At 37.0% G+C, this 25000-nt stretch overlaps 2 protein-coding genes across 5 annotated transcripts; one reads left to right on the top strand and one right to left on the bottom strand.

The window, feature by feature from the left end:
• Window positions 1-2814: 2814 nt before the first annotated feature.
• Window positions 2815-13341, bottom strand: mRpS34 (mitochondrial ribosomal protein S34). Of its 3 annotated transcripts, XM_076206427.1 has the most exons (5): window positions 13323-13341; window positions 13078-13207; window positions 11730-11856; window positions 11070-11273; window positions 2815-3046 (listed from the first exon to the last, which is right to left on the bottom strand). In XM_076206427.1, exons 2-5 carry the CDS (start codon window positions 13122-13124, stop codon window positions 2888-2890), a joined length of 537 nt encoding a protein of 178 aa, XP_076062542.1. In that variant the 5' UTR covers window positions 13125-13207; window positions 13323-13341; the 3' UTR covers window positions 2815-2887. The 3 variants fall into 3 exon arrangements, with proteins under 3 accessions (XP_076062542.1, XP_076062544.1, XP_076062543.1); XM_076206429.1 differs by lacking the exons at window positions 13078-13207; window positions 13323-13341 and adding an exon at window positions 12935-13048; XM_076206428.1 differs by lacking the exons at window positions 13078-13207; window positions 13323-13341 and adding an exon at window positions 12894-13019.
• A 2312-nt stretch (window positions 13342-15653) lies between these two features.
• LOC143037845 (uncharacterized) lies at window positions 15654-20035 on the top strand. Of its 2 annotated transcripts, XM_076206418.1 has the most exons (8): window positions 15654-15866; window positions 16241-16347; window positions 16774-17015; window positions 17301-17501; window positions 17803-17889; window positions 18116-18306; window positions 18529-18694; window positions 18971-20035. In XM_076206418.1, the coding sequence occupies exons 1-6, from the start codon at window positions 15825-15827 to the stop codon at window positions 18280-18282; spliced, it is 846 nt and encodes a 281-aa protein (XP_076062533.1). In that variant the 5' UTR covers window positions 15654-15824; the 3' UTR covers window positions 18283-18306; window positions 18529-18694; window positions 18971-20035. The 2 variants fall into 2 exon arrangements, with proteins under 2 accessions (XP_076062533.1, XP_076062534.1); XM_076206419.1 differs by lacking the exon at window positions 18116-18306.
• The last annotated feature ends 4965 nt before the right edge of the window (window positions 20036-25000 follow it).

The following is a 25000-nucleotide window of genomic DNA, read 5'->3' as shown; positions in this document are numbered from 1 at the left end:
AAAAGTTAAAATGCATGCATTTGTATCACATCTCATTACCTTATGGCATTTCTACTCAGGTCACATAAGCACCTTTGGATTGAGAGGCATTTCTAACATTGGTTTTTCTGTATTGCATACATGCAAATGGTCCATGTGTTGAAGGGGGATTTAATTTATTTTTGTACTTATTTGTGATCTATATAGAGCACTCTTACAGGAATTCCATACTGTTTTTGTTTTTCCTTTGTCCATAAATTTGTTCATTGAAAATCATCCATGTCCAATCTACTTGGTCAGACCAGACCAGCTTGATCATAAGCTGTCAAAACACAGCTATCATCCTTTAAGTTTATCTTAAGTTGAAAAGCATTTAATGTTTTTAAAGTTACCTGACCTTTATTAATAAAAACTGTCTCATCCTATACTGTTCTTTTTTAGCTTTCGGTGTAGATTTTTTCATAATGGATATATTTTTTTAATGTACTTTTGAATTTGAATTTTTCTTCACCATATATTCATAAACTTTTCTCATTATGTATTTGTAAAGTTCAAATGTATTTATTTTTGTGTATGTTGAAGCATGTCCATTGTACCTATTTGTAACTTTATATATATTTATACCAATTTTTTAGTATCTGCCATATTTATTGACAACTGAAACAACTCAAACAGCCCCGTAGTCATGGGTTTGTGTTGCTCTGCCAATCTTACTATATAATATTAGAAATTTAAATCCTCCTCACAGCACATGAGATTCTTTGCCATCCACTATTCCTATCATGTTCCACCTCTTCAACTTTATCCTTTTCACCTGTAACAGTTTGCCACATTACCCCGTTGCCTGCTTAATTTGTAAGTTGACATGGTAGATTCCTCCACCATTTGTGTGATAAAACCATGGATAGAGATTTATTGAAGTGTTTGTCTCAGCAGTGATATATAGGTAGCAAGAAAAGTTATTACAAACAAGTTAGCTGTTCTTTTGTAATCCTTCATGATCATTTAAAACATTTCCATTAAAAAAGATATTGTATGAATAATATGTGAAATATAATGATATGTAATGTGAAATATGATAGAAAACATTTTACTAGGAATAAATTTTGTCTATTTGGAGAATAAAAGTATGGTTTAAAATTTAATTTTTATTTCTCTAACCTTTGCATTCAGCATATTTTTGTGCTCTACACTTGATATTGAGCAATAATACATCTGCCCCAGATGCAACCACCAGTAATTCTTTATCCGGTAAATTCACATACATACATACATATACCAAGGTTTTTTTCCCCCTTACAAGGGAGGTAGCTTTTTCTTTTTGGCTACCTCCCTTGTAAGGGGGAAAAAGCCTTGGTATATGTATGTATGTGAATTTACCGGATAAAGAATTACCATATAAGGATGACTCACGTACCTCATACTACCCCACTAACAATCCATAGACAACAACACAATCCATCTCAACTCCTTGTGGGTGAGGTGCAGTTATGAACCATCATCCAGGAGGAGCCAAGAAAAGAGGTAGGGAGGGGTGGTGAGTGGGCATGGAGTACGTGGAGATGAAATGGGTGGGATTGGAATTATGCCTGTGTGCACCTTGACCTTAAAAGTACCTTACAGTTGACTTGTGTGGAAGATTGAGACGCAAACTACTCAAATGGATGAAAGATTTTTTGAAGGGAAGATACAGGAGGACAGTAGTTGGGAACATCATGAGAAGAGTGGAAAATGAGGGCTGAAGTAGACCATTGCAAAAAATATCGACACTATTTTTGCACAGAGCTAAGAATGGAAAATGAAATTCAATACCAAAAAAATGCAAAGTACTAGAAATGGGCAGTATCAGCAAAAGACCATCCTTAAACTATTCCTTGGAATGATAACCCATTATAAAAGCAAAAGAGGAGAAAGACTTGGGAGTATTGACAACCTGTCATCTGACAGACATAGCAGGATTGTGGGAGACATATGGACAGCTGCAAAAGATGAAAGTGGCTTTACATTGTATTGATTGACTGACCATCTTAACTTTTTGTGGATAAAGGGCCACTCATGTCCCCTGACCGGGTCAGGAGCATATACAGCAAGACCCACCACACCAACAGCAGGGCCCAAGAGGCAAAACAGGTTTACCCCCACTGCTTCATTTACATGGAGACCCTCCCTCCTCATACCCTCCAGCAGAATTTATTGTCCATTCACACCTACCTCTTGTCTTCTTCCTTCCCTGCTCAATAGACAATTACGTTTGTCCCAGGCACCCTTCATGTCATCCATCCACCTCATCCTTGGTCTTCTCCTCAGAGAAAATCAAACCAGACACAGATGCCACCCATTTTATTAGCAAAAATGTAGAAGGGGCGACAAAGAAATTTAAAAATTCCCATGCAGAAGGTGCAGACAAGACCTTAAACATCCATCTATACCACCTTGTCCTAATTGCTATAAAAGTCTCCAGTGATATGTTCAACCACTCCTGATTGTGCAATACAATTCCAGCCATCTGGAAATTGCCGAAGATACAGCAACCATCCAAAAGACACAGAGCAAAATATCCTACACCCACTCTTTCTGTACAGCAATGCAATTTTTTTTAAGTGACAAATGGGCTGAATTGATGGCCATAGTCAGTTTTCTGAGGATCACCAGAAAGCCAGGACAATGGATTAACAATTTCCTATAAGAAACATTTTGGGTTGATTTGATTGATTGATTTATGGAATCTGGCTTGAAGGCCAAGCGCCGGAGCCAGTAGGCCATTCAGCGCTTGGGTTGATTTGGTTTTGACTCCATGCTTAACAAGTATTGCTTCAGGTTACTAAAATCTTTAGGGAATAACATCTAACTTTATTTCTATAATTTTTTACAAAACTTCAACAAAAACGTATTATAGTACAGAGCCTGCTCAAAGCACACCTTCATATAACTGTGGACTTGCTGGCTCGCCAAGACCTGGAGTAATATTGCAATTAGATTCTTCTCCTTCATTAGCTACTCTGTAATTTCGACCTGGTTTTCCTACAAATTTAACAGTTGTTGAGAGTTGGTTTTGTTCTGCATAGAGCTGAAAAAAATAAATAAATAAAAATTTGTACACTACACCTAGTCAAATACAGCACAACATTTTTAGTTCTCAGTCTTTAATAATTATGCACATTTATCCCTTCCCTTGAGAAAAATTATAAATAGAAAATGGGTAATGGCTGACGGATGAGGGTGGCTGCATACCTTGGTTGGCTGCCTCCCATAAAGGGGTAACAAGCCTATTGATACAAAGATAGCCATCTACAGCCTCCAACATAAGGGCCCCAAAATCTCTATCAACTTCAGCTATATTTCCTCCACTTTCATACACAAGAATATTTGGTGACTGCTTCTCTTCTATTTTCAACTGGAAATACACCCACACCACACCAATACAACACACAGCAGTCCAAAGCTTATTCTAAGAGATCTTTGAAATCACTATCAGCCACTGTGGGGCAGCAGGTTTCCAGTTGTTGGAATACAAAGCATTTTTTTTTTTTATTACACACACACACACACATGCATGCAAGCACACACACACACACACACTTTCAACGAACGGACGGCTTGACGAACGCTCTGAAGAAAAGTGCAGATTGAGGATACCAACGCAAAGAGAAGTGCCTTTTTGTATTTGCAGGGGGGGGGGGAATTGCTCGTGAGGTAGTGGGAAAGTAAGGAAAGAGGAGAGGGGGAGGGATTACTGGGGAAATGGAAGGTAATGAGGATGTGGAGGACTTGGCCCAGGCAGACGGGCGGAAGGTCAACATGAAACGACCACCGGATGACGAAATGGCAAATAAAAATGTAAAGATTAGAAGTATAGAGAGGAGAAATACAGTAGAAAGTGACGAGAATATGTTCCAGGGATTTAAAGAGGGTGGGGGGGACACAACCCCCCCCAGACTGATAAGACTAGAGGAGAGAGTTGATAAGGTGATCGAGGACTTGGAACGTAAGTTAGGTAATGTAGGCTCCATTCTCCAAAGAATTGAAAGATTGGAACAACTAGAGAAGGCTAACAGAAACTTAACTGAAGAAGTAGAGGACCTAAAAAGACAGTTAGGAAATGTAAAGGAGGAGAATGAGAAATTGAAGAAGAATAGTAATGAAAACAGTGAGAAAATAGCTACAGAAGCTAAAAATTGGAGAATAACTCAAGAAGGGAATAAGGTTTCATTCACTGACATAGTCAAACAGCAATTGAAAGAACATAATGAAGACTCAGTTATTAAAGTGATGAGACAGAAGGAGAATATAGTAAGAGAATTAGCTGACAAAAAGAAATGTATAATTATATTAGGAATGGAAGAGAAACATAACCCAGATAGAACCGCAAGAATCAAGGAGGAAAATGAAAGGGTAAGCAGTTTATTAAAATTAGTCCAGGAAGATGAACCAGAAATTATAAAGGAAATTGAGGAAAAATTCAGACTCGGAAAATATAGTACAGATAAGACCAGACCAATTAAGATTAAATTCAGGTCACAAACAACGGCAGAGAAAATTCTATCCAAGACAGGGAAACTAGCAACAAATGATCAATATAAAAAGGTATGGATAAAAAGAGAAATGAATAAGGAGGAAAGAGAGGCAGAAAAGCAGAAAAGAATTGGAGCTAAGGCAAAAAACGAGGAAAGAACGGAGTCAGAGAAAGAGAGATTCTATTGGAGAGTAGTGAACATGAAAATAAAGCAGTTCGACATACTAAAGAAAAACATAAGGGAAACAGAGAACACAATGGAAGTGGCAGAAAACTAAGAGTGTCTTACACAAATATAGATGGATTGATAACAGGATTGAATGAACTGAATGATTATTTGAAAGAAAAAGAACCGGACATAATGGGAATTGTAGAAACAAAATTAAAAGGCCCACTACCACCCAACAGTGTAGGACATGATACATACAATTATTGGATTAGAAACAGAGAGAAAAAACAAGGGGGTGGAGTTATGTTCCTGACAAAGAAGGATATAAACGTGAAAGGTGTCATATATGGAAAGAATACAGTAGAGATGATTATGATAGAAGTGGAAGACCGAGATAAGAAGAGCAGAAAATTTGTGATCAACTATGTGCCTCCGAAAACAGCCTCATGGGAGGAGAATGAACATAAAAGTATGTTAGAGGACACAAAGATAGCATTAACTAAAATAATGGAAGACGGAGGAAGAATAGTTATGATGGGCGACTTTAATTGCAAAGAAATCTGCTGGGAAGAAATGACAGTAAAGAGTGGTGATGACTCATGGGGAAATGCTCTACTTGAGATGATTACTGACCATTCAATGACACAATGGATACAAGAGAACACTAGGTATAGAAATGAAGAAGAACCATCGAGGCTAGACTTAATAATTACATCTGAACCTAGAATAGTGGACAAGATTGAATATAAAACACCAATAGGTAAAAGTGACCACATATTGATTGAACTGGAACTTAATGAAGAAAAATATATGAAAAGAAATGAACAATATAGAAAAGGAAGAATGATGTATGAAAAAACAAACTTTGATAAAATAAGAGAATTCTTCCAACAAGAAAACTGGGAAGAAATATACAAAGAAGAAACATCAGTGGAAGAGAAATGGAATATTTTGACAAAAATTTACAAAGAAGGAGTGGAAAAGTATGTCCCAAGACAAAAACAAGAAAAAGAATATGTAAAATGCTGGTACAACAAAAGTTGTAGGGAGTTAAAAGACAAAAGAGACAAAGCCTGGACCGGATGGAAAAAAGACAGAAGACCTGAAAAATGGAAAATATATACTGGTTATAGAAATGAATATGTACAAAAGTGCAGAGAGGAAAAAAGAAAATATGAAAAAGATATTATAGAAAAGTGTAAAGATCAACCAAAACTATTCTACAGATTTGTAAACAATAAACTGAAAAACAAACAAGACTTGGAGAAATTAAGACAAGGGGGAGTTGAATACACTGAGGAAATGGAAATGGCAGAAATTATGAACAAACATTTTAAATCAGTGTTTACAAGGGAAAATATACAACCTGAAGAGATTGAGTGGAAGGAAAAAGTCCCCCCTATGGAAGAAATAGAAGTAACGAAGAATGAAATATTGACACACTTGGGTAATTTTGATGTCAGAAAATCGCATGGGCCAGATGAAATAGCAAACTGGATTCTGAAAGAATGTAGGAATGAACTGGCAGACAAAATACATAGCATAATAAGCAGTTCCTTAAAAGAAGGAAAAGTTCCAGAAGATTGGAAAAAAGCAAATATAGTACCTATATATAAAGGAGGAAATAAAGAAGAACCTACCAACTATAGACCAGTCTCTCTAACAAGTACAATAGCAAAAATATGTGAAAGAATTATCAAAAGTAGATGGGTAAAATACTTGGAAAAAAACAACGTACTAAATCCAAGGCAATTTGGATTCAGACAAGGACGATCATGCGTCACCAATTTAATATGTTTCTATTCAAGGCTAATAGATATAATACAAGAAAGAGATGGATGGGCTGATTGTGCATTTCTAGACCTAAAAAAAGCTTTTGACAAAGTACCACATAAGAAGTTGCTTAAGAAATTAGAATATGAAGGAGGAATACAAGGTAAATTGCTAAATTGGATGGAAGACTTTTTGCAAGAAAGAAAAATGCGAGTAGTGATAAGAGATCAGCACTCAAAATGGAATGAAGTAATAAGCGGTGTCCCGCAGGGAACAGTTCTGGCCCCAATAATGTTTGCTATATATATTAATGATATGGATGAAGGAATTGAAAGCTATATGAGCTTCTTTGCAGATGATGCAAAATTACTGAAAAGAGTGAAAACTGAAGAAGATTGTGAATCACTACAGAGAGATCTAAATAAAGTACAAGAATGGAGTAGGAAGTGGGAGATGGAGTTCAATACAAAAAAGTGTAGTATAATGGAATTTGGAAAAAGCAAAAACAGAATAACAGGATCATATAATTTGGGAGAAGAAGGAATAAAAAGAGTAGAAAATGAGAGGGACCTGGGAGTCATTGTTATGAATAATATGTCACCTGAGAAACATATAAATAAGATTTTTGGAGAAACTTATAATTTAATAAGAACAATCAAAGTGGCATTTACATACCTGGATGAAGAAATGGTGAGGAAAATCCTAGTCACCCTGATAAGACCAAGATTGGAATATGCAGCAACGATATGGTCACCAAGTACAAAAAAATGTATAAAAAAACTTGAAAGAATACAAAGAGCAATTACTAAACTGGCACCAACACTCTCAAAACTATCATATGAAGAGAGACTACAAAAACTTAAACTACAGACACTAGAGCAAAGAAGAGAGAGAGGAGATTTGATAGCTATTTACAGAATCATGAAAGGCATAGAAATTACTGATAGAGAGAATCTGATAAAATGGGATGACAGAAATACAAGAGGACACGGAAAGAAAATAAAAAAAGACAACTATAGAAGAGATTTGAAAAAGAACAGCTTTCCTCACAGAGCAATAGACAGTTGGAACAAGTTAGATGAGAAAGTGGTGTGTGCAAAAACAATACATGAATTTAAAAATAGTTTAGATAAAATGAGATATGAAGACGGGACCTCACGAGCATAGCTCCCCTTCCCGTAAAATACAACTAGGTAAATACAACTAGGTAAATACAACACAAGACCTAGGATGAAAGTTTGAATAAGAAAAAGAAACAAGACTGGCTCTGAAACCAGAGATTGCTAAACTACATACATACATACATATACCAAGGCTTTTCCCCCTTACAAGGGAGGTAGCCAAAAAGGGAAAGGCATAAAAACACTCCCACCCATTTCATCCCTACATACACTCCACACCCCTCCCACCCTCCCTCTCATCTGAGCACCTCCTGGATGACGGGTCATCCCTGCACCTTGCCCACCGCCCTGGGTCAGAAGCAGTGTCGCAAGACACAGCACATCCACAGCAAGGCCGCTTCATTTAATCGGCGACCCCCCCTTGCATATAAGGAGAGGACAGGGAGAAATCCCTTCGGGCTGCGTCAAAATTTACTCACACATACTACCCCACCCCCCTGCCCATTCCTCCTCATGCAATCACAACATCATCCATATACAACCATTCTCCCCTCACCTCTGTCTTCCGTCCTCTCCCTTCCTTCCTCAACAGACATTCCCCTCTTCCCCAAAGCCCCCTTCACCCCATCCATCCACCTCATCCTAGGACATCCCCTCATGTTCACTCCCTCCACATCTGCCTTCCATACCTCTTTTACTAGTCTTTCTTCACTCATTCTTTCCATGTGTCCAAACCATCCTAATATTCTTTCATCAACCCTATCTCCCAAATCCTTTTTCACCCCTGTTCTCCTCCTCACCTCCTCATTTCTCACTCTATCCAGCCTAGTAACCCCCACCATACTTCTCAGACACCTCATCTCAAACACATTCAAACTCCTTCTCTTATGTTCCAAGTTTCTGCCCCATACAGTGCTGTTGGCACAATCACTCCTTCATACAGTCTCCTCTTCGCATCCATTCCCAAATGTCTATTCCTCATTACACTCTTTAATCCACCAAGGCATTTACTCGCTTCTCTCAATCTACATTCTACCTCCACCTTCACTCCACCTTTTCCTGCTACACTTGCACCCAAGTATCTAAAACTATCCACTTCCTCCAGTCGCTCTCCCTTAATGTTCACTTCCAGTCTACTGCCACTTTCACCCCTTGTACATCTCATCACCTTACTTTTACCTACATTTATCTTTAGCTTTCTTCTATCACATACTCTCCCAAACTTTGCCACCAGCTTCCTCAATCCCTCCTCTGACCCTGCCACAAGCGCAGTGTCGTCCGCAAACAACAGCTGGCTCACCTCCCACTTTTCTCCATTTTCTTTAACCATCTCCAATCCCTGACCCACTACCCTAGCATTTACCTCTCGCACCACCCCATCCATGTATAAGTTGAACAGCCAGGGCGACATAACGCATCCTTGACGAAGTCCCACCTTTACTTCAAACCACTCACTCTCTCCATTTCTAATCCTGACACAAGCTCTACTACTCTCATAAAAACTCTTGACAGCTCCCAGAAGCTTTCCTCCTATCCCATAAATCTGCATAACCTCCCACAGTGCCTTTCTGTCTACCCTATCATAAGCCTTTTCCAGATCCATAAAAGCCCAAAAAACATCCTTCCCCTTTCCTATAGCTTTCTCACATATCTGTCTTACCACAAAGATCTGATCTACACAACCTCTACCTGTCCTAAATCCACACTGATCCTCACCAATTACTCCTTCTGTTCCTCTCCTAATCCTCTCAATTAAGATCCTCCCATAAGCCTTCCCTACTACACTTAACAGGCTAATCCCTCTGAAACTACTACATTCACACTTGTCCCCTTTTCCCTTGTAAAGAGGAACTATACAGGCACTTCTCCAGTCCTCCGGTACTCTACCTTCTCTCCAGCAAACATTAAATAACCTCACCAACCAGTCCACCATCACTGAACCTCCCTTTTTCAGACATTCTGCATGGCATCCATCCAGACCAGGTGCCTTACCTGCTTTCATCATCTTTGCAACTGCTTTCACTTCATCCTTCCTTATTTCTCCTCCATTCTCCTCACTCATCACTCTCATTTTCTTCGCATTTCCCACTGCAGCTATCTTTCCTTCCCTATCCTCCTTCACATTTAGCAACTCCCTAAAATATTCTGCCCATCTTCCCCTTACTGCCATCTCTTCCATTATCATCTCTCCATCTGTACCTTTTACCTTTTCTTCCCTACTTGATTCGCCTCCTCTTCCTCTCTTAATTTCTTTCCAAAACATCTTTTTATTACTTTCAAAATTTTCTGTCATACTCCTACCCCATTTCACATCTGCTCTCCTCTTTGCTTCCTTTACCTTTTGCTTTACTTCTCTTTGACAAATGTCTTCTCCAATACCATGGAAAATAGTGAGCCCTGGTCAACAACAAGTGAGAATAAGAGGGACACAGTAACCTTTAAAGAGATCATCGAGTAGCAGAGAAGAGATAGGCTACATGGAATAGTGAAGGTTATATATACTGTATATATATATATATGAGAAATTTGCTTGTGAACAGCAACATCATACAGATAATTTTTATGGTCGTCGCGCATAGGACTCGTACCTACCATTAAGGCACTGTCTCAGGAGCCTCTTGGTGTCAGAGCGGTAGGTTTGAGTCCTATGCGTGACGGCTATAAAAATTATCTGATATATGTATAAAATCCAGGGTGTTGTGGATAAATGCACAGATGAACCAAAATTGTTTTACAGGTTTATCAATAGTAAATAGAGACACAGGGAAGAAATCATGAAGTTGATAGTGTGTGGTAAGGTCTTTGAGGCCTCAGCTCAAGCAGAAATAATGAAAGTATCCAATCTGTCTTCACTCTTCACACAGGAGATTTAAGCTTCAAGACCTGATAGGATTTCAAACTGGACACTTAAAAGAATGTAAGAAACAGTTGTTCACTAAAAGAAGGCATAGTGTCGCTTGATTGTGAAAGTGCTAATGTGGTACCAATTCACAAAGGTGGAAGTAAAGAGACACCACTAAACTATAGGCCAATGCCAATGACCAGCACAACAGTGAAATCATGTGAAAGACTGATAGACCAAATATCTTGAAGAGATGGACATTCTGGCAGACAGTCTTTTTAGCTTTAGATCTGAAAGGTCATGCATGTCAAGCCTTTTAAGGTTTTACTCCAAGATAAATGATGTGCTACAAGAGAGAGAGAGAGAGAGATGGGTGGGTGGACTGTGTCTACCTCAACCTAGAAAAGCCATAACAGTCTTGTGCAAATACATCCTCAAAAACCTTGTCTTCCTTAATGTCTACAAAAAGTGAAGAGATATAAAGGAAACCGTATGAAGTATCAAAGCAATTAAAAAAAATACCATGTATTTTATTTCCTAATGTACGTGTAAATATTTTTCAGCCCTAACATATTATCAACCCCCACCTCCTCCTCACATCTCAAGTGAAAATAAATTAAATTGTCTCTTATCAACTTCAAGTAAATACTGTGGCATTAATCGTCCACTTACCTTAAGTAATGGTGGCATTTCAATACTATATGGCATCACTTTCTCAGCCTTGGGCTGATCTGGTACCGTTTCCAAATACTTAGATTCTTCATGTTTAGGTACAAGTCTATAATCTGTTTTGTAGGCTGCTTGGCTGATCTCTACAATACCTTTGTTCTCTCCCCGGAAAAATCTTTCCACCCAAACTCTTCCTTTACGATTCTCCTGAAATTCATAAAGTTGGATCTATATCAGTTTCAGTCTAATTCTTCTACTTCAGTTGTGTGTCTCTGCCCTGAGCACCTTCTAGTACAACTGTTGAGGTTAGGCTTATACAAGTTGTATCCACTGTGTGCTTTAAACTACTTTTCCATTTATATTAGCTTTATGATTAAAAAAGACACTTGGAAAAGATTATGAGAGAGAGAAAAAAAAAAAAAAAAAAAAAAATCCAGTTACTCTTACTTTCATATCAGCTCCATATGAAATCCATAAAGGCCCAAAAACACCCATTTCTTTCACAAATAACTTAACACGAAAATTTGATAATGCACCCCCCACACCTTTCTTTGCTTCAGCAAGGGGATATTAATACTGATACAACATTCCAACAAGTATGGACCTATTCAATGCATTTCAAATGAAATTTTCTCAATTAAAGACAAAAAAAAAAGAACTAACCGGATCCATCTCCGGTTCTGCTCTGATTATTCTGTAAAATGATGGTTCTGGGTACCGCTCAAATTTAGTCCTTACCACCATTCTGCCTTTGCCAAAATCTTTCAGACAGCCAACAATCTCCCATATGCTGTAAAAACAAAACAAAAATGCAAATACATGGGCACAAAAGAATTGTATGCCAACCATTCTCATATATTTTATTTTCCAACGGATGTCCTATTACTCTGCTGTGAGAGGTAAATTTATTGGCCTGTTTTTAAAGTCTATAAATATTTTCTAGTTTTAGTTATGCAGTATACAATCATTTTACAAGCAAATCAAGACAAATGAAGTATTCAACAAGTGTATAGAATATAGACTAAGTTACATTTAATATACTAGAGATAACTCAAAAAAACCCAATGAGGGGCTTAAATCTTTTGACATCCCTTAAAATGCTAGATAACATAAATATACAATTTTTTTTATAAGGAATAATGCTGTAGTACAATCCATACAAAATTATATTGTATTTAAAGTATCTCGTGGGAAATTTCAGTAAGTTTTTAGAAATGCATACCTACATGATAAAGTAATAGAAAATTAAAAAATAATTTTGTAAATTATAATACATCAATATATGTTATTCTTGGTGGAAATCAATAATGGAAAAAGTTGCTTAAAGCTATACATAAACAAATGTAGACATTTTGACTGCTTGAGATGCCATCTTTGTTTTCATAGATGTGGAGGTCGATGAAATTAAAGTTATGATAAATTCATCTATTCTAACCTAACCTACCTATCTACCCTGACCTGCATTAAGTAATGCAGTACCTGTAATTCTAGACGTCGTCAGTGTTGTTGCTGTTATCTTCAAACTACAAATCTATCAAAACAAAGATGGTGTCTACAGGAGTCAATGCGACTTCATTCGCTTGTGCATAGCATTTAGCAGTTTTCAGTTATTGATTTCTGCCAAGAAAAATATTTATTTTAGATGCTTATTTGTCTAGCAATCATAACAATTATATTTATAATTGGCATTAGTGTCTATTCAACTTTTGTTCTTTAAATTCAGTCAATATTTGTGTCAACCTAACATAATCATTCCATAGAAACACAAAAAAGGAAGAGAAAATGTGAATGTGTGAAACTAGAATGTTACCCAAAAATTTAACATACTGTGACAAAACTTCAATTGAATATGTTCTTAGATCTCTCACTTCTCTCAGATTTTCAGCAATGACAAGCAGCAGCTACAAGCATGACTGAAACCTGTCCCAATTCCAAGCGCACAGGGCAAAGGTGGCGGCTTCGGCCGCAGCTACACGCCTCATGGAGTAGGCTCACCGCCTTAGAGACGTACCTTTTACCAATAAAACTATGTGTCCTTCCTATATATACGAACGGCATCCTTGACTATTGTCGCTTCCAGTTTTCTACTTCGACTCGGCTACCAGCACTAGGCAGTCAGCTGGTCAGCTGATGTAAACAAACTGGGAAGACAAATTTCGAAACAACATAACACGAAAATAAATCATATGTATTTACATTTTAATTATAGAATAAACACTGCATATCTAAATCAGTCTAAAATGATAATTCACATACATTGATTCCAAAGTTATTTTGTCGCTAAATTGTATATGCAGACAGGTCTGCTAGCTACAATCGAACGAGTAGGGCATTTGAGTCTGAATTATTATAATTATGGCATTTTCTGGCAATTAGCAGGCTGACATTGAAAACCTCTAAAACAGATATCTTATCACTGTATTCAATAAAAGAACAAAAATCATAAACATTTAAATGAAAGCCAATATTCATTATATTGCAGCTCAGCCTCAGTTACTGACTTACACAACTAGTCCTAGACTTTTATTTCATAAAATTTTAAAAGGATCTTTTTGGTACAGTACTGCCAAATTAGCATATAACACTGAGGAGTAATAACTCAATTGGAATAATTTATTTGATAAAGTAACAAAAACAGAATTTTGTTTGCAATAAATATGAAAATAAAATTAAATATTTTTCATTAAAATACTTCATTGCAACACATAAATATAAAACAATTACACTCCTATTTTTGAAAACCTTCAGTTGATATTTGAAGTACTTCTTCCTCTTCACTGATACAGTCATATTGATTTTCATACATGCTACTATAAAAAATAAATAAGTGTTTTTTCAGGAACTTTAAAATTTATGCAACAAGCATGCTCTATTGCGGGTGCGAGAGATAGTGAGTTGAGCACAAGTACAACCAAACTCTGCGACACTGAAACTGAGAAGGGGATAGTTCCATACAAGGAATTTTGTATTTTTTCATGAACTAGGAGGTGGCTACTGACATTAAGCTTAAGGGTTATATAATGCATAAATGTAAAGAAATAACTGAGTACAAATTACTCATTGTATTGAATGTTATCGATAACATCGACTGTAAATAGGGGAAGCTGGCAATCTATGACAAAATATAACAGTCCGATTCCAAAATACGGCAATTTCAGGCATCAATTATTTTGCCAAAAAAAATCGCATTTTTCTAGAATTAATCATTTCTGGCAAAATGCCAATTATGGCACGATCTGGCAACCCACCTATAGATGTTTCTTAGCAAAACCCCAAAATGAAGTTTGCATTTGAACTGCAAGGAGCTCCAATTTTGTCAAAATATATGTTAACTCGTATGTATGTATGTATGTATGTACGTTTGTATATGCGTGTGCATATGTACGTGTGTGTCTGGGCACTAGCGTATTCTATGCAAAATTGGCATTGAAAAGAGTTTCGGGGCAATTTAGGAGCTTCCCTTCACGAAAAACATTTCTGGCTTCTTCGAGATTGTCGGAGCGCTTGGATTTCGCGAGTAAGGCATTTTTTCCTAAGAAAACTCTTGAAATATTTTCACATACCCTTTGTAAACCATATACGTAAGCACATTGCTCAAAGTGATGAATTCCAATGCATTAAATTTGTCAAACTTAATGGAGTCTGACAAAATTTTACCCATAGTCCTTTGGTTAATTCCTTCCCAGCCAGCAAGGCTAATCTGGCCCAGACCTGATTTACTTCTGGCTTGATCTGGCAAGATCTGGCCAGATGATGCCAGGTCTGGAACATGATCTGATTTATATCTGGTTCCACAGCAAATTTTGACATGTTTGTAGCGATACTAAATGCTTCAAAATTGATTTATTTGGGTTACTGCCCAGTTTTTATAAAAGAAAAATATAAAATCAAAATTTTTAAAAAGTTCTAGTTGCCTGCCATGCCAGATATGAAATTGACCTGGCGCAGATCTGGTCACCAGATTTATTTCTTCACAACTATAGCAAGCCTGGAAAAATATGCCAATGCACCAAAATAGCTTATATCGTCAAACAGGAAGTTGGGCGGTGTGTTTCAGAAGGATAAATATGGCCCTGGCGCAAGGCAAACATCTGATTTGGCATGCCTGGTATGGATCAGATCTGGGCCTGATCGGAAAGTATAAAAAAAATGGGCCTTTAGGCCAGAAAAAGCTGTCTGTCTGCATAAATGCTCAATCCGTCCCAATAGCCATTATATTTAAGTTGTAGGCCGTTGTCGACCAAACCTAATATTAAGACCAAATGATCAGTCACAAGAATTCACTTTCTCAGACTTGATAAATTGCATGTTTAGATTCAAATGTCCCGCCAAAAATACTTTCTGGTACGGTAGATTTGCCAGCAGCGCAAAACTTAACAAAGTTTAATTTGTTGTTATATTTTTACTTTATTTTAAATTATTTTATTTACCATTAAAAGCCTACAAAGTGAAATGTTTTAAAATAATACTTTACAACATTTTTGCTGCGGATGACCCACACAAAGCATTGACGGCCATTTTATCATTTCCACCATGATTGTGTTTGCAAAATATCCGTGAATTTCTGTGCAATCCTGTGTTCGTGTATTTATAATTTTGTAGATTTAGATAGTATATATGTGCTTCAACTTACTTTTTGCATTATTTCTGATTAAGTGTTAGTAATTTTATAACTATTAAATTTTTTGCGTCCAAAAATCTGTGGGGGCGGCGCGTATTGTGTGCATGTACAGTGCACGTGTATGCAGTATGTAGTACATGTACATGTGTACATGTCTATGTACTGCGGTCTTATACATGGTAGGCCCAGACTTGAGGTTTTTCGTATTTTAAATTATCAATACATGGGCATAAGAGGCTCTGGTTAAATTGAAATTGCATGGTTTTTGGTTTGGTGTATGATTATTATAGGCTACCGTATTTACGCCTATTGATAAAAATGTTGGCCTAGCAAGCCCGGTGGAATTTTTTGCCTTTTGTGGTGTTTGGCTTAGTACATGTAGTAGCTTTTTGATTGGATTCTCATTTCGACCTTATTTACTTTTCCAAACATTCACTCATGTTATTCACAATTTGTTATGGATTAGCATTCTGGTGGATTGGTAGTTAGATTTGATATAGTAATTAGATTTGATAGATATATTTTTGCTTAATTATGCCCTTCAAAATTCCAGTTGATTGGAGTGCAGCTTGGTCAAAATTTAGGAGGCTATCTAGAGGAACATTCCGAGGTGGAATCCACTGATGATGAAAATCTTGGTTGTTCAAAGCGATCAATTAGGTAGGTTATGTAACTTTACTGAGGTATAAATTAAGTTTGTTTTCAGGTATCGCCTGTAATGTATAAATCCGTCATGCCAATAAAATAGATTTAATAAATTATTTAAATACAGGTAATTTTACATTCTTGGTTACAGGTAATTTTACACTCTTGGTTACTGTAAAGCAAGAAATATTCGCGCCATTAAAATTTTGCTAGTGGCCTGTCAGTCTCGCGAAAATTTACTACACGTGAATATTTCTTCTCTTACAGTATGTCGATCCCCAGAGCTTTAAATATAGACCTGGCTAATACTGGGTATATAAACATATTTTGAGATTTTTGCTTGACAGTGAAGAGGAATCCATCCTCATGACACCTGATTTTGGTGACACATTTATAACTATAGTATGCATGTACTCTAAACAAATTCTCTTGAATCTTCAGATCCCCAAAAAGGTACGATCCTGACAGTGCCAATATACGACGAAGAGGTCATTCGCCATCTCCTCCCATGCCTCCCCTTCCGCATACAAATAAGTATAAAAGAATCAGAGATCAGAATGTATCCGACTCTGAGGATGAAATTGATCAAAGTTCTGACACAACATCACTACCACTACCACCACCACCACCACCACCACCACCACCACCACCACCACCACCACCAAGTCCACCACAAGTAACAGGTAATTAATAATTAACAAGCAGAATAGACCTGGTAGTTCTTTAATCTTTGCATGGTAAGGAAGGTGCGAGTTGAAGGCCTTTTGTATAATATCTTAGAATTCAGTTAAAATTTGGAATCGATTAAAGACAAGATTCACAATCAACGTGAATTTGCCTGCATGTGTGAGTCGGCACCATAAGAAATCATTGTCAACAATGTGGTAAATAAATGTACCGATACACATTTCAGATGCTATAATAAGACAATTAAATAGTTCTTGAGAGATTTTCCTATTGAATTTCAGGTCAACCTTTAAATGCAGCCTTATCAAGTTGCAGCATATTTGTGAGCCCTCGTCCGCAGTATAATTCCCCGCGGAGCAGTCCAGTAGCCTGTAGTTCCCAATCGAATCCAATGAGTCCCAGTTTTAGTGGCGCAGGAACTAGGCACAGTTCAGTTGGCCTGTCTGACAGTGCACTACAAGCTAGACAAAGTCCAGTATCAAGTAAGTCCTTTTTCTGGTAAATTATATATTGGTTTTGTTTCTTTGGGATTTGCAGCTAAATGCAGAATTTTTTCCTTCTCAAAATGCCATGGCTGTAAAATATTGAATAGAAAAATTCTTATACTAATGCCTGACATACATGTATTAGCAACATCAATCCCTCTCCGTTTCTGTGTGTTTTCAACAAGTAACCATTCCAACAGTGCAATTATATTTTGAAATGTATTGCGTCTATGTATAATATTTGATTAGCTGAATTCACAATCCGTGCTTAAAGATTTTATTAACTTCACTGTTTCAGTTAGCGGAAATTCGGACATAGAACGTACTACCACTGCTACTGGTGTCCGGAACCAAAACTTGTATAGTGCATTGCTGCCAACGTTGGGTAAGTGTACTTCCAAAAATCTAATACACCTCAAAAAGCCAACCCCTGTGTTTTTGGTTGATCCAGGTACATTTCGCAAATAAACAATCAACTGAAGAGCAATTACCAATTTATAATAGAGACTATTCTAGAGTTGGCTACATGTTCACGAATTTCTATGACTATACATTTAATGGCAATTAATGTGTCATGACTTATACTGGCATTGCCTACATCTGATTTTCAGAACGAATCTTAACTGCCCTCGAGGAAATTAAAGCGGAACAGAGATTATTGAAACATCTTATTTTGAGGAAGTCTGGTAGCATCAATGAATCTGAGCCATTGCCAGAAAGTACATTGCCTCTCACTACATTAGAGGGCTTTTTTGATCTAGAGAAGAAAAATGGTTGAAGAAAATGATCTGAAAAGCCAATAGTAAGTTCACTCTATAGCAGTAAACGAATTGCAGGAATTATTTCACTATTTTATGCTCCTTGAACTGCATGTTTTGAAGTGACAATTATATGTAACACAAAATACAGTCGCATCGCATGGTATTGCTATACAATCACTGTTATCATTTGATATCTCCCGCTATTTACATGTACTTCCTAAATGTCAGAAATATTTTGCTGATGTTTATTTTGTTAATTGCAGATAAACCACCTGCTTGCTTATAATGGACGTACTGTCCAAGAGGACACAAGAAGGAAAATGGAGGAGGTTTTTACTACTGAAGTGGCCAGGAAATTTAACCTGTCTGGAAAGGGCCAAGCTGGAAAGCGAGGTTTCGCAAATCTCAGGCTTTTTAGAGTTGTTTTTGGTAAGTTCCGGAAACATTTTTGTTATTTTGTGGTGTAAGAAGGAATCCCTAGTTGGCACGTTGATTGCAGAGATATAGAGTGTCTAGGCTTGCTCGGTCTGATTACACTTATGGCCAAGAAAAGTGGTAAAGGCATCAGTGGGCTGAATGGACGCATCATAATTACTCCCATCACATCAATTTGTTTTGGACCACACCCTACCATATTGATAGGTTACAAAATGCAAAGTTATCATCCATTTGCCCCTCCAAGATCTTGTTTATCTCTTTTTCCAGATGCCCTGAGGAGATCCCACCCTAACGCCACTGACAAAGACTACCGAACTGCCCTCACCAGCTGGTTTGACCAGGCAAAGGATCGTGATGGTGGCAGAAAAGAACGGGGCACACGTAGATTGGAGACCCGAGTGGATCAGCCAGAGGCGGCTGAAAATGCCGGCGGAGAGCAGATCGAAAGGGACTAGGTTTCTATTTGAAGTGAGTTTGGAGCATTTTGTGTACCCAGGTTTTTGGCGTAAAGGGGCTGAGCAGAAATAATGGATTGGTGCAATTTGTGTAGCACATTGAAATTACAAATGGATCCTAAGAGCATGACTGGTCGTCCACAGGAAATTGTGTGCTGCAATTGATTATTTAGTTAGTTTTCGGTCCCCGGAATTTTCTCCCAATTTATTGCAAACAATCATCAAATTAGGCAACCTGTGTTTTTGCAGTTCTACGCTAATTTTATAAATCCTTATTTTTGCCCATCCCCATTGACCATTTTCCTAGGCATCAACACTTATCAAATGATGTTAAAATGGAAACCTGATCAAGTTGGTCTATTTCAAAACAAAATTTCAACGTTAATTATTCAATTTCTGTCAAAACAACATCTGTGTAATAATGAAATGTGGAGGTGGTGGCAGGAAATCAAATCCAAGTGTGGCGCTGACAGAAAAAGTACATGTAGACACCAGGGGCACAGTTGCAGAGCCTCCTTTGTGTTAGTACTACTTGCATATAAGCGCCAGTCTCGGATTAGTTTCGCCAGTATCACATTGTCTCATTTACCCATAAATTCTATCGACTGTAAATTAATTTACATGTATATTGTACTAGGTCGATTTTTTTTTTTATCTTTTTCTTAATTTTCATGCAATGCCATGCCATTCCATATTTGTGAGAAAAATTGTTTTTTAGTGTAATTAGGCCTATTATACTGCAAGGAAGGTTTAGCTTTTATGGAAATTCCAAATTAAGGTACCGGTAGCAGTACTCTGTACATGTAACGAAAATTTTTAACTGGTCCTGTTTTATTAAATGTGTTATGAATAAAATATATTTTTGATTAAAATATCATTTTTTGTTTCATTGACAACTCATATCATCGCCCCTTCCTCTTCCATCGCTACTACTGGAATGCGACTTTCTAAACTCAATTTTGGATACAAATCATTAATGGTCTGGATTAGAACAGATGCGACATGGAACTCCACATCTGGGCCAGGTCTGGTGGCCACTGTGGAAGATCAGAACCATACCTGGCACCACCTGGTGTAGACCTGGTGAGATTATAATGCCAGATCATTGCCAGACCTGGATGACTTGATCATAGCCAGATCAGATGGAGTGTGCAAGACCAGAACTGGCCCAGATCTGGATGCCACATCTGGTCAAGATCTGTTTTTCTGTGTCAACAGATCTGGTTGAGATCTGGACCAGATTAACTTTGCTGGCTGGGTTTTAGCTTTATAAAATCGCATGTCGTTGGCAAGAACGAAATATCAGTTGGGAACCAATGGGAATTATTGATTTAATGTGCCAAGTATCATTTATTAATAGTGTGTTGTCGACATTGTTAACATTATTCTCCACATTTGGAAGTGTACTAAGGTGACCAGATATAGCATATTCTATACTACTATATTAATGAAAAATATATGTATAACTTAAACAGAACGTATTAAGAGGAACAAAGATTTAGCATTAATCACTTCACTGACGGATACTGATCCAATAACATGATGACTGTAGACCGTAAGACTCAGTTAAAAAAAAAAATATATATATATTGAGTCCCGATTGTTTTTATATGTTCATTTTTTGGCTCATACTAAGAAGCTTACCTTAGGCAAAATAACATGCTAAATGATATTACCAAACTCACTTGGAGTATTTTTCTTTATTTAAACTAAAAAGATTTTTATTTAGTTGAGGGATAGCCTAATGAAACCCAAACAATTTATATAGATTTGTTGACTTGAGGCTGTCGCTGGCCTACATTTATATGCCACGGAGTTGATGTATCAAATCTCGACCGTGATTTGAACAGTTCCTCAATCCAGTATGTAGTACGACTATTTTGCCTTTTAAAGGGATTTTCGCTTCACATGATATAAAAGATATACAATTTACCTTAGCCTGGTGTGTAAGGGATATGTGTGGGGCACGAACGAGGGAATCCTAAGACACGAAGACATACACATAAGAACCAATGCATATATACGACTTTTGGGATTCATATCCATGTACATATGTTTCATAAGTTTCAATTGGAATATGAAGACTGACAAACTAAATGTTCACACGAACAGTTTTTTTTTAGCAAAACTCAATATTATTGTAGTTATCATATCAAAAATAATATTTCCAGTAATAAAGTACTTCAGTTTACAATCAAGTTATACAACAGGTTCAGTTTGTGTAGAGTGCTATGGTATACATGACTAGAGCTTTTGGATTTCGTCAGTAATTTTTATCCTACTCATGGAAGGTCCAAGCGTTTGAAAGTCGTATATAAGTTGTCATCGTACACTAAGATTTTATTTTCCATCCTGCTCTAGCACGTGAATTTCGTATATTCATGTCATCCTACACATGATATTTTGATTCAAGTATTTTATTTGTATGTGAGATGCCATAGTACACATAGCAATTTGACTACGATTTGGATTTCGGCTGGCATTTTCATCCTATCATCCTATCATCGTAGACTTGAATATAAATTTCATCCTACCCTAGCATATGAATTTAGCATATTCATAGGATGTTTAATTTAGGTTCTAGTATTTGATTTTTGTGAGATGCAGTAGTATACTTGACAATTTGACGTGTTTGAATTTTGTTGTCATTTTCATCCTACTCACGAGTGATCCCAGCGTTTGAGTTTTGTCTGTAGGTTTAAAATTCATCCTGCTCTTGCATATGAATTTAGCATATTTATATCATTCTGCACACGATATTTTAATTCTATCGTTTGATTTGTGTGAGATGCCATATTACTCTTGACATTAACTAGAGTGTTTGGATTTAGTCGTTCATTTTCATCTCACCACTCATTGCTCCCAGCGTTTGAATGTTGTTGACGGTTGTCATCGTAAACTTTTAATCTGATTTTCATCCTACTCTAGCATATGGATTTCGTATATTCAAGTCATCCTACACGTGTTTTGGTTCAAGTGTTTGATTTATGTGCGATGACACAGTATGCATGACAATTGGACTAGAGCGTTTGGATTTCGTCTGTGATTTTCATACTATTGAATGACCCAAGATCTAAGAACAAGATCTAAGAATATAAGGTCTAACCACTTCCGACCGAATTTCGAGGGAGTTGGCGCAGCGGGCCCGTGAACGTCACCTGGCTGTTGAAAGTGGGGTTGGCGGGTCCTATAGCTGTCAGTTGAAGCTGGTGCGTCGTTTAAGAAAGACGTTCCCTTCGCTCGCACCGCTCCACGCAATTAGTTATATTCTGACAAATATTATATAAAATATATATATAAATATATATAAAATATTATAGTTCCTGTCTATATATATGAATATATAATATATATGATATATAATATATATATAAAATATTATAGTTCCTGTCTTCCTTGGCGTTTCACAGTTTTCTTCAGTGTTTCACACAGAGAAAATGGACTCAGCCTAATGACGTCAGAAGCTGCGCAGAAGAATTCAAACGATCTGACCTGTATATTTAGACCTTGGAATGACCCACCTTTTGAATTTTGTCTATAATCTGTCATCGTAGATTTTGAATTTAGTTTTCATCCTACTCTAGCATATGAAATTATTTATGTAATTCTTCATATGATATTTTGATTCTAGCGTTTGATTTGTTTGTGCGAGATGCCATAGTATCACAATTTCGTCTGCACTTTTCATCCTACTCTAGAATGACCCCATCCACTATAGATTGTCATCGTAAAATATGTTTAATTTCTTTCCTACCCATGCACATGGATTTGGTATATTCATATCACCATAGACGTGTTTTGATTCTAAATTTTTACTTATTTGTGTAAATGACAATTAGCTAGAGCGTTTGGATTTTGTAGGTTATTTTTATCCAAATCATGTTATCCCTGCGTTTGAATTTTGTCTATAGGTTGTCATCCTTCTCTAGCATATGATTTTGATATATTCATGTCATCCTACACATGATATTCTAATTCTAGCATCTGATTTATGTGTGAGATGCTATAGTATACATAACCATATGACTAAACCGTTTGGATTTCGTCTGTTATTTTCACCCTACTCAAAAGGGATTCTAGCCTTTGAATGTTATCCATAAGTTCTCATCGTAAACTCTGAATTTAATTTAATTTTCATCCTTGTCTTACATATGAATTTTGTATTTCATCTCTACCTGCACATGATATTTTGCTTCTAGAGTTTGATTCATATACTGTATGAGATGTGGTATATTTACCAATTTGCCTAGAGCGTTTGGGTTTCGTCTGTCATTTTCATCCTACCCCCATGATTGATCTCGGCGTTTGAATTTTGCCCACAGGTTGTCACCGCAGACACTAAATTTAATTTTCATCCTGTTCTAGTATATGAATTCACTTTATTCATGTCATCCTATACATGTTATTTCTATGTCAGATTTTGGTGTATATGGGTGATATGCTACAGTGTAGCCAACTTGAAAATTTGACTGGAGCGTTTCTATTACGTCTGTTGTTTTTATCATACTCTTGTGAGTGATCCAGCGTTTGAATTTTGTCTATAAACTGTAATCGTAGATATTGATTTTATTTTTCACCTTACTCTTACATATCATTCTCGTATATTCGTCATCTTACACAAGATATTTTAAATCTAGGGTTTGATTTATGAGAGATGCCTTAGTACAATTGGTTATTAGACTAGAGCGTTTGGATTTCATCTGTCATTTTCATCTTAGTCCTGTGAGTGATCCCAGTATTTTAATTTTGTCTATAGCTATTCTAGTATTTGAATTTTGTATATTCATGTCATCCAACAAATTATACATCTTTCTACACATGATATTTTGATTCTAGCTTTTGGTATATATGCGTGTGATGCCGTAATATACTTGGTAATATGACTAGAGCGTTTGTATTTTTTTCTTTTCCTCCTACTCTTGATGGTGATCCCAGCGTTTGAATGTTGTCTTACGGCTATTATCGTAGACTTCGAATTTATTTTTCATCCTAGATTGGCATATGTATTTCGTATATTTGTCATCCTACACATGATACTTTGATTCTAGCGTTTGATATATATGTGATATGTCATAGTATACTTAACAAATTTTACTAGAATGTTTGGATTTCGTCTGTCATTTTCATTTATGTCGTGTGAGTGGTACCAGCGTTTAAATATTGACTATAAGCTGCCATTGTAGACTCTGTATTTAATTTTCATCCTACTCTACCACGTATAATTTGAAATATTCATGTCATCCTACGTATGATGGTGTGTGCGGTTGGGGGAAATGGCATGACGCACGGTTAGGGTGGAGTGGGACTGACGGACGGTTGGAGACGGGATTGATGCACGGTTAGGGGAAAAGGGGGAGGAGATGATGGACGGTTGGAGGGAGATGGTTTGAGGAAAGTGGCTGACGCATGGTGGGGGAGAGGGGGAAGCTGAAGTACAGTTGGAGGAAGAAGGCGCTGACGCATGGTTTGGGGGAAGGGGGGCTGGTTTATGGTTGGGGGAGGGAGGCTGACGCACTGTGGGGGGAGGGAAGTGTCAGCATCGTATTCTTTGCAAGTGGAGAATTGCGATTAGCTAGAGGGTGATGCAGAATGATGGAAAGTGTTGTCTCCGGGTAGAAATGTACTTGCAGACTCCGTCTTGAGCTTAAGGTTCTGCCAGTCCAATAATTTTCACTATGAAACTTGTTAATTTGTTTCACAAATGATAACTTCTTTTTATCACTTTCGTAACTCGAGACTACACATTGGTATCCCTTTGCCGACGGTCGTGAGGGTCCTGCATTTGGTGTGTTTCTAGTTTAACATATGTTCTAGTGTATATTATTTTTAATGTCTTTCAAAG

Source organism: Oratosquilla oratoria, chromosome 23 (genome assembly GCF_046742065.1).
Source record: "Oratosquilla oratoria isolate Oo_2021 chromosome 23, ASM4674206v1, whole genome shotgun sequence".
Classification (NCBI taxonomy): domain Eukaryota; kingdom Metazoa; phylum Arthropoda; class Malacostraca; order Stomatopoda; family Squillidae; genus Oratosquilla; species Oratosquilla oratoria.
The sequence above is the reverse complement of the archived record's forward strand: the minus strand, read 5'-3'. Positions and strand labels throughout refer to the sequence as shown.

Bases quoted from the DNA above. Each gene is read 5' to 3' on its own strand.
- LOC143037845 (XM_076206418.1), top strand. From the start codon at position 15,825: ATGTACATGTGTACATGTCTATGTACTGCGGTCTTATACATG. The intron at 15,867-16,240 runs GTAGGCCCAGAC...TCAAAATTCCAG, and splicing joins GTACTGCGGTCTTATACATG to TTGATTGGAGTGCAGCTTGG. The intron at 17,502-17,802 runs GTAAGTCCTTTT...TCACTGTTTCAG, and splicing joins TAGACAAAGTCCAGTATCAA to TTAGCGGAAATTCGGACATA.
- mRpS34 (XM_076206427.1), bottom strand. From the start codon at position 13,124: ATGCCGTTCGTATATATAGGAAGGACACATAGTTTTATTGGTAAAAG. The intron at 11,274-11,729 runs GTTAGTTCTTTT...TATGAATTTCAG, and splicing joins CAGAACCGGAGATGGATCCG to GAGAATCGTAAAGGAAGAGT. The intron at 3,047-11,069 runs GTAAGTGGACGA...TATTTTTTTCAG, and splicing joins AAATGCCACCATTACTTAAG to CTCTATGCAGAACAAAACCA.